Raw genomic sequence first — 10,238 nt, 5'->3', positions numbered from 1 at the left:
CCGGAGTACCTGTTCCCTGAAGTTTTCCGCCCTTAAAAATTCCACGACCTCCGCCGAGTTTGAACCTGGCTACCTTGAGTCATGAGGTGGGAACTGGAATACCTTTACTTTACTTCACTATCATGTTCTATTTATTTATTTATTTCGTCTCTATAGATCATTGTTACATGATATAGGACAAGTCAGTTACTGTACATTGGCTGATTACAATAAGAGAATAAAGTTACAATACTTAAAATTGTTTACAAGAGTTAAGATTTCACATAGTATGAGGTGGAATCCACATTAGGTCCCCTCGGCACGTCTGCTTCCATATGTCCTATTGTACCTGTACTGGTGATAATGCTTATAGAGAATTTGATGGAATGAGGATTGGCAGGGGAAACCGAAGTACTCGGGGAAAACCTGCCCCAGCGCCACTTTGTCCATCACAAATCCCACTTCACTAGACCGCAGCGGTGGGAAGCCAGCGACTAACCGCCTAAGCTATGGCGCGGCCTTTGGGATAATGTTGGTGAATTTGGTGATAGCACTGGTATAACGTTTCACTGTAGACTCTACACTGCAGCATCTCATTACATCTGTTCTCCCTTCCTGGTGCAGCTTCTTGGCATGTGCAATCTCTCCTGAATAGCCCATTCACAGTTATGCGATTCGAAAAGTGTAGGTGTATTATGATTGCTTCCAGACCTTTCAAGATTATCTAATTAAGTTGGCTGCTCTGCATTTTCCCCTTTCTTCTATCCCAGTTTCCTCTGCGTATTCCCGCTGTCTTACACAGGTGTTTACTGTTTGCCGCCTGGCTTCGTCAGTGGAGGAGTGCAAGTATGTGATGATTTTTTCAGAGTGAATTTTTATAATTCGTATATTTTTTAATGTGTGGTTCACATGAACAACATGCTGCCGTGAAGTTTTGTTCCTTTTGGGGAAAACAGTAGCAGAAACGGTTGTTATGCCACAAATAGCCTAGAAGGAAGTCGCCATGAGTAAAACACAAATTTACGAATGGTTCTCCAGTTTCAAACGTGGTGAAATGTCAACTGATGATCAGCCTCGAAGTGGACGTCCTTCGACCGCCCGAACTGATGAAAAGTAAAAAAAATCGTAAAATAATTCTGGAAGATCGCCGGCGGAAGACTGACGAACCTGAGGACCGTACTTGAATCGCATGGAGTTCCTGCCAGTGAATTTTAACTGAAGAATTGCACATGAAACGACTTGTAGCAAAGTTTGTTCCTCGCCTGCCCACCCCTGATCAGAGAGACGATCTGCGGGCTGCATGCCGTGCTTTAAGGGTTTAAGGGGCACTTGGAAAGCGATCCTGATTTGTTTTCCAAGGTCATAACTAGAGACGAATTTTGGTGCTACGGTTACAATCCTGAGACAAAAGATCAATCCAGCCACGTCCCAAAAAAGCACAAGTGAATCAAATGTAAAAGCAGTACTCCTGTGCTTCTTCGATTCCAGGGGCGTCATGCATTCAGAGTTTGTACCCCAGGGTCAAACAGTAAACCAGAATTATTATTTGGAAGNTTTAAGGAGAAAACGTCGCGATTTGTGGCAAAGAGTTGAATGGTTCTTTCATCATGACAATGCGCCTGCCCACACAGCACAGTGTGCAGTGATTTTTGACCAAAAATGGTATGACACCCTTGCCTCAACACCCCCCCCCTCCAAGATCTTGCCCCGTGCGACTTTTTATTTCCTCTGAAGAAGAGAGACCTCAAGTGAAAACGCTTTGCTGATGTTGAAGACGTAAAGAAAAAACAACGGGAGCACTAAAAGGCATCACCAACAATGAATTTAAAAAATGTTTTCAGTAATGGAAAAAACGTGTGGACAAGTGCATTGAATCAAATGGAGAGTACTTCGAAAGGGATTAAAGTTCTCTTATGTAAAAATACAGTATTTTTTTATAAACAAATTCCGTTTTTTTTGGGTTCCCCATCATACTCTTTTATGTTCTATATCATGAATGTATGTTCCCCATGAATCTGATATCCGATGTGCATGCCTGGGGAATGGTTATAGGTAAGGCTGGCTCTAGAATACCATAGCTTCTGACCAAACTGAATGTCAAATATTCTTTTTTCACAGGTATAATCAAGAAGTGCAAGATGGGTGAACAAAATGTGGGTATAGTATAGTATATTCGTCTCTATAGATCATTGTTACATGATATAAGACAAGTCAGTTACTGTAGATTGGCTGATTACAATAAGAGAATAAAGTTACAATACTTAAAATTGTTTACAGTAGATTATAATAGTTAAGATTTCAATAGTGTGAGGTGGAATCCATATTAGGTCCACTTAGCACATCGGCTTCCTTATGTCCTGTTGTACCTGTACTGGTGATAATGCTTATGGAGAATTTGATGGAATGAGGATTGGCAGGGGAAACCGAAGTACTTGGGGAAAACCTGCCCCAGCACCACTTTGTCCATCACAAATCCCACTTGACTAGACCGCAGTGGTGGGAAGCCAGCAACTAACTGCTTAAGCTATGGTGCGGCCTTTGAGATAATATTGATGAATTTGGTGATAGAATTGGTTTGATGTTTACTGCAGAATCTACACCTCAGCATCTTCTTAGATCTGACCTTCTGTCATGAGATCATTCAACCCGATGATCCGGAAACGAATGAACCGGGACAACAGGATCCTGAACAAAGTGATCCAGCAAGAATTGATCATGTATGTTTTGTTGCCACAAACCCTCATATATTCTATTCTGTTCAGTTTATTTAGAAGACAGTCTAAAGTGTATTCCTAGTCAGTTACTTACTTACTTACTTAATTACTTACTCAAGGAGCTGAGCCCTTCTGGAGGAGCCGCAGCTACTCAAGAATTTCCCAGCATTTCATTGAACCCAAAGGTACATTACTGTGTTCACAAGAGCCCTCCACTGGTCCCTATCCTGAACCAGATCTATCCAATCCATACCATCCCATCCTATCTCTCTAAGATCCATTCTAATATTGTCCACCCACCTATGCCTTGGTCTTCCCAGTGGTCTCTTTCCTTCTGGCTTTCTCACCAATATTCTATACGCATTCCTCGTCTGTCCCATTCGTGCTACATGACCTGCCCACCTCATCCTCCTTGACTTGATCATTCTAATTATACTTGGAGAAGAGTACACGTTATGAAGCTCCTCATTATGCAGTTTTCTCCAACCTCCTGTCACTTCATCCCTCTTCAGTCCAAATATTCTCCTTAACACCCTGTTCTCAAACACCCTCAGTCTATGTTCCTCCCTTAATGTCAGAGACCAAGTTTCACACCCACACAGAACCACAGGCAAAATTATAGTTTTGTATATTCTAATTTTTATGTTTTTGGACAACAGACGAGAAGACTAAAGGTTCGGACTGAATGATAGCAAGCATTACCCGAGTTCAATCGCCTCTTAATTTCCTCCTGAATCAGGTTTCGATCTGTTATCATTGTTCAAAATATCTGAACTGTGCTACATTTTCAAAACATCTGTTTCCTATCTTTATATCATGATTTTGCCCTGCATTTTGGTGATGAGACAGTAACGTATACTTAGTTTTCTCTGTGTTTACTTCTAGACCAACCTCTTTACTTTCGTCAATTAAAGTTTGTGTGTTTTTCTTTATGGTATCTACATTATCACCCAGTAGCTTCACATCATCGGCGTAGACCAACAGCTGATGTGTCCCATTTAATTTCAGTCCCACCTGGTTTTCCTGGACCTTCCTAATTGCATATTCTAAGGCAAAGTTGTAAGGGAGTGGCGATAGGGCATCTCCTTGTTTTAGACCATTCTGGATAGGAAATTTATCAGACAAATGTTTACCTATATGGACTTTACTATATGTTTCGTTTAAACACATTTTAGTCAACCTAACTAGTTTCATGGGTATCCCAAACTCTATTAGAAAATTGTACAGTAATTCCCTCCTAACTGAATTGTAGGCTTTCTTGAAGTCTATGAATAGCTGATGTACTGTCTCATCGTACTCCCATTTCTTCTCCAGTATCTGATGAATTCAAAAGATCTGATCAGTAGTTGATCTCTTACATTGAAACCCTCACTGATGATGCCCAATAATTTCATCTATATATGTACTTAACCTTGAGAGAAGAATATTGGACAAAATTTTATATGGAGTTGATAGCAGTGATATCCCCCGATAATTACTACAGTCAGTTTTATCACCCTTCTTGTGAACTGGTACAATAATAGACCCCTTCCACTGATTAGGCAATTTTTCCTTATGCCAAATAGAAGTAATTAGATTGTGGATCTTAGAACGTAATATTTCACCTCCTGCATGAATAAGTTCTGCCAGAATTTCATCACTACCTGGTGATTTATACCGTTTCAATTTTGCAATGGCACTTTCAACCTCAAAAGGGCTAGGATCAGGTATTAACGGCTCAGCTGTATGGATTTCTGTCTGCCTAACAGCACTGACCCTATGTACAGTCAATAACTGAGAGAAGTAGTTCCTCCACCTATTCAAAATGTTGTGGGAATCTGCAAGCAGATCACCATTCTCACACTTCACTAAGTTACTGCTAGGCTGGTAACCCCTCTTAAAGTCATTTATTCATCTATACAGGTCTCTAATATTCTTGTTCTTACTATTCATTGCAAGGTCATCAATTTTGTGTTTTAGATATTGCCTCTTTTTGTTCCTGAAATGCCTGCTAGTTTTGCGTCTTATATTGTTCATATTATCCCCATTTAACTCGCTTGGATCCTGTAACCTTTACAATTTGGCCTGCTTTCTTTGATCTAACAATTTTGAGCATCCTTCATCGAACCAGGGCTTATGCTTCTTCGGTTCATAATAACCTAGACTCTCTTTGGCAGACATTTTTATATTCTCTCCAGTAGTTTCCCAAGCTTTATTAACATCCACCTCAGTTTCCAAGTTTTCTAAAGCTGTGAACCTATTTGAGATTTCAACATAATACTGCTCTCNAATTAATGTATGTAACAGAGGGCAGGTTTGCTCAGGGCAGTGGCAGAAGAAATCTTAAAATATAAGTTAGATTTAGCGGGAGTACAAGAGGTCAGATGGGATGGAGGTGGCATCACACCAGCAGGAGACTATACATTTTTCTATGGAAAGGAGAATGAAAATAATGAATTAGGTACAGGCTTTTTCGTACATAAGAGAATCGTATCAGCAGTTAAGAAAGTAAATTGGCTAGCGCACATGATGATCTATAGGTGGGCTGGACATCGAGTGCTGGCCGCAATGTGACGTTAACTTGGCTTGAGCAGAAGAGCAGAAGGTGGATGCTGTCTGTTATACAGACGAAGCTGCGTGCTAGTATGAGAGGGATCCCACAGCTCATAGCATCTCACAAGGCTGAGAGATAAATGCAATGAACTGTAGGATCCCTCTCATACTAGCACGCAGCTTCGTCTGTATAACAGACAGCATCCACCTTCTGCTCTTCTGCTCAAGCCAAGTTAACGTCACATTGCGGCCAGCACTCGATGTCCAGCCCACCTATAGATCATCATGTGCGCTAGCCAATTTACTTTCTTAACTGCTGATACGATTCTCTTATGTACGAAAAAGCCTGTACCTAATTCATTATTTTCATTCTCCTTTCCATAGAAAAATGTATAGTCTCCTGCTGGTGTGATGCCACCTCCATCCCATCTGACCTCTTGTACTCCCGCTAAATCTAACTTATATTTTAAGATTTCTTCTGCCACTGCCCTGAGCAAACCTGCCCTCTGTTACATACATTAATTACAAAAACTGAATCTAGAAGTTTGGAATGGCATGATACTACTTTATATGGAAATCATTTTGGAAATTTTCTGGCTCAAAAAGATAGGTATCTGCCCTACAAGTACTGAATAGACATTCATGAATACTGACCATAATTGAATCTTTGTATGAATGTCCTAGAGACTGGACACGTATAGACATAATGCACGTGAGAACTTCTTGCCAAAGCAGGAGTCTTCTGATATATTCTGTTGTCCTGTGCATGGCTCACAGTACATAATCACATACCAAGTTACTGCTCAGATGAGTTTACGGTACAAGTGTTTATATGTTGTGTGTGTATTTGCGTTTGCGTGTCATACCGCCTGGTGTATAAGATGCACCAATGCATAAGGGTTCAGGAAGGAAAAATTTAGAAATATCTTAGATGCATTATGATTTTTATGGCCTTTTTTAAGGAAAAAAGCACATACACCAGGAAAGATATGTATAGTGCAGGAAAGATGAAACTGACGTCCTCAGGACCCCTGTCTGTGATTTGTTGCCTGCATGGGGCTGCTATCAATATTTTGATAAGTTTGACACTGGTTGTTTCATGTGAAAGGTTTGAGAATTATATATCAGAATATCATACTATTGTATAATATTAATAAAATTTGTATGAAGTTAGGATGTTCAAGTGCCAGGATGTCTATGTAAATTGTCTGCAGAATACTACAGTCACTGGAACGGAATATAAATTACATGCGTATATGGATAAATTGTGAAGTGTTCTTTTCATATGCTTATGCAAATTTTCCAGAACCATAGTAAATTTCCATGGCTTCTTGTAACAGATTACTTTTAATGTCTAATAGGTGTGTTCAAACTATTAGAAGACACACCGATAAAGGTATAATGCATCATGAACTTGACACTTTGTGTTCACATTTGTTTTGTCCAGGTCGAACAAAGGCAGCCTCTCCTAACAAATTATCACAAGACAAAAGCAGTGCTAGAGACTGCAATAAACCTAGCGCTGCTTACATCCAATATAAGCCAGTGCACATATATATATAAAAAAGGGCCATATAATACTCTTGGGGCCGTGTGCACTGGTCTGCTGTTACTCAGCATAGTTCTGCAGGTAAATGTAGTTATAATGAGTGGTGTAATATATTACTCTGAAATGCAATGTACAGAGGGAACCAAAAGTCTGACACTTCTGTATATTTAATCTTTTGTCACACCTAACACCATACACATTCATTCATTCATATCTTCAGCGGGAATTTAACCCACAATCCCAGCATTCGAGTGAGCGAAGACAATTCATGTCTTAGAACATGTGGCCACTGTGATCGGCCTATAGACTTTAGTAAATTAAATATTTCTACTATCAATAAATGGTAAACATACAAATGAAACAGATATGTATTTCTTAACTGAATGAATAATAAGCTGTTTATTGAGTCTATTGCTTTTTACAAGGGTAAGTCAGAAATTATCTGCACTTTCTCCATAACACATCTTTAGGTTTGTCACACTGCCTCCTACGCATGCATTGTTAGAGTTGGTACTACTATGGTCACGTGATTGAAGAATTACTGTGATCGCGTCATTTTCCTTGATGCTGTGACAGTGTAAACATGGCCACTCTGCTAGCAATGTGCACCAATGATTAACAAAGAATAGTGATCCGATTTCTCTGATTGAAAGGTGTGTCAGGGGCTGAAATTCATATGTGGGTTCATCACTATGAGCCGGAATCCAAAAGCCAGAGTATGGCGTGGAAACACCCGGGATCGCAAACGAAGATGAAATTCAAGACTCAGTCTTTCGTGGGAAAGGTGATGCTAACCGTTTCTGGGACTCAAAAAGGCCCGTACTGGAAGACTACCTGGAAAAAGGGTGTACAATCAACAGTGCAAGATACAGTGATTTGCTGGCCAACAATCTGAAGCCAGCAATTGGCACCAAACGCCAAGGCCTATTATCAAAGAAAGTATTGTTGTTGCATGACAATGAACACTCACACAAGGACGGCCAGACCGTTGAAACCATTAACCATTTGTGTTTCGAGGTGCTGGAACACCCTGTCTACTGCCCAGATCTCACCCTTTCCGACTATCATCTCAGATCTCACCCTTTCCGACTATCATCTCTTTGGACTGCTCAAAGATGTTTTACGAGGTTTTTGATTTTCTATGGACAAAGAAGTGCGTGAAGCGATGCATAAATGGTTACGCAACCAACCGGAAACCTTCTTCGTGGAGGGAATACGCAAGCTTTTGGACCGCTGGACCAAGTGCATTGAAAAGGGAGGAGGCTATGTAGAAAGATGAAGTACTTGTTCAACCCCTACTTTCCTATATAGGGATTGGAAAAACAATCGTGCGGATAATTTTTGACTTCCCTACATACATTTTGGGGTGCAAGAGTTTGACTCCTGAAACAGGTATTTCATTTTGCTCTGAACACCAAGGAATTTTGAAGCACATAATTCTCCAAAATACCAACACTTTATTGATTTTAAATTCCATTTTCACAATCTGCTAGTGTGTCACAGCCTACAGGTAGAAAACACCCGGTATGAAAGAACTGCTGTTTATATAAATGTAAGTAAAGTAGAGCTATCCCTGTAACAGGCCATGAAGGCCCATAGGGTTCTGAGACGTTGAGGGTCCCACACTATCTAGACAGTCGGCTCAAAGATGGCGGTAAGGTTGTCAGCCTAATGCGCCAGCCGCGCTTTACTTTCCAGGAAAATTATTTAATTCCTGGTACTCATTTCTGTAAGAGGCTGAGTCAACCCCAGGGCCATAGTGCAGCTGGAAGTATTAGGTCAATTGAAAAAAATCCAGTGACCTCATCGGGACTTGAACCCGCGACCTTCCGCCTTGTAGCATAGTGCCTCAACCAACTAATGTACTGCGTACCCCCGTTTATATAAATGTAACCAATTTAAAAGAAGAGAATATTCATTTTGGAATATCAAAGTGAATCTATGTCGGTAAAATAAGAACCTTTGTTATTATTTGTCTGCTGAGTCTATAAACTTTATTTAGTTTTGATTGAAGGTGGTGTTTTTTGTGAACAGGTGGCTGTTGGTTTTGCAGTAATACGTAGCAGCAAATATGATATAAACAAGAGGTGGGACATGATGAAAGCAGAGGTGCTTGATACCATATTATCATATGTAATTTGTGTAATTTTTGTCATTTGCTGCACCATTTGTATAAATTGTACTTCAGTTATTCAGTACTGAGGGGGTGGGTTTCCTCATGCACTGCGACCAGTTTGATCTATGGTGCGCCCCCCTTTTAATTTCTACTGTCTCCATACCCTACCGGTACTGGTGCTCACTATCAGCCCCTTTCTGCCAGCGAGGTTCCAACCCTCTACTGGCAGTGGTATCTAATAGTTAGTCCCTTTCTGTCAGAGAGGTCCCCCCTCCTCTGGCAGTGGTACCTAATGCTTCTCCATCTACCGGAGGCATTGGAAACTACTTTGGGTGGGAAACTTTTTGGCCAAATTTAGCTCAGAGGTCTCCTAGAGAAATGAGGTTCTCTTATGTGCCGTAAATCTACGACACGGGACCCACAGCGTAAAGTCCATCCCGGAGGACTTGTTTTCTGAATTCAGGACATTTCCCGCCCAACAGTAGTCTCTAACGCCTCTGGTAGATGGGGGAAGCGTCAAGAGATACCGCTGAGCCAGTAGAGGCCGAACTCGCTGGCTGAGTCAGGACTGATGGCACGCACCAGTATCGGTAGGGTATAGAGACTGGTAGAATATCACAGTGGGACGTACAATAGACCACTGGTTGCGGTGCATGGGGTAACCCACCCCCTCCAATAATAATAATAATAATAATGTATGAACCCTTTGCTATGCTGAACATACTTCTTAAAAGCATTCAAATCTTGTGAGCTGATAACATCAGGATAAGGTGAATTTAAATAGCTTGACAAACAATAGGCTGTGCTTTATTTTCATTTATGTTTATGCAGTGATGGAAAATACAGATTCATATCTTGCTGTCATTACAAAGTACTCCTCTTTCTGTGTATACTGTGTAGTTCTAGATTACAGCAGATTCTGACTTGAGATTATTGTGTATAAATATAGGAGTACATTTTTAAAGCAGTAACCAGTTTTGCAATACTGTGAGTAAAAGCCACGAAATGTCTTAAAGTCTTAAAATACTAATGACAGAAGACTCACTTTCATAATTTTGTAATATACAGTGAAAAATGGATGTGAAAATGTCTTTGAAATTTGGACACTTGGAAGACAGAAGAAGAGTAAAATGATAGTACTGAATTGGATCTAAGGGTGAAATGTCGAGTGGATGTGAAATGCCACAAAAATTAATAACCCAAATGCTGTTATAACAAAAATTATACTTGAGTTACCAGAGAGTCACTCACTGAGTCACTTATAAAATTTAAACTGTGAAGAAGACCAGGAGTCACATGAATGCTAGTTCATTTCATGTTGTTTTTAATTTACTGAAGAGTTATTGAG

The 10,238-nt window shown here is 40.3% G+C and overlaps 1 protein-coding gene across 1 annotated transcript; it reads left to right on the top strand.

The window, feature by feature from the left end:
• Positions 1-761: 761 nt before the first annotated feature.
• Positions 762-9,033, top strand: LOC111870509 (ninjurin-1-like). Its single transcript, XM_023862857.2, has 5 exons — positions 762-825; positions 2,098-2,132; positions 2,571-2,696; positions 6,673-6,855; positions 8,809-9,033. The coding sequence occupies exons 2-5, from the start codon at positions 2,118-2,120 to the stop codon at positions 8,974-8,976; spliced, it is 492 nt and encodes a 163-aa protein (XP_023718625.1). The 5' UTR covers positions 762-825; positions 2,098-2,117; the 3' UTR covers positions 8,977-9,033.
• Positions 9,034-10,238: the final 1,205 nt, after the last annotated feature.

Source organism: Cryptotermes secundus, unplaced genomic scaffold (assembly GCF_002891405.2).
Source record: "Cryptotermes secundus unplaced genomic scaffold, Csec_1.0 scaffold117, whole genome shotgun sequence".
NCBI lineage: Eukaryota > Metazoa > Arthropoda > Insecta > Blattodea > Kalotermitidae > Cryptotermes > Cryptotermes secundus.
The sequence above is the reverse complement of the archived record's forward strand: the minus strand, read 5'-3'. Positions and strand labels throughout refer to the sequence as shown.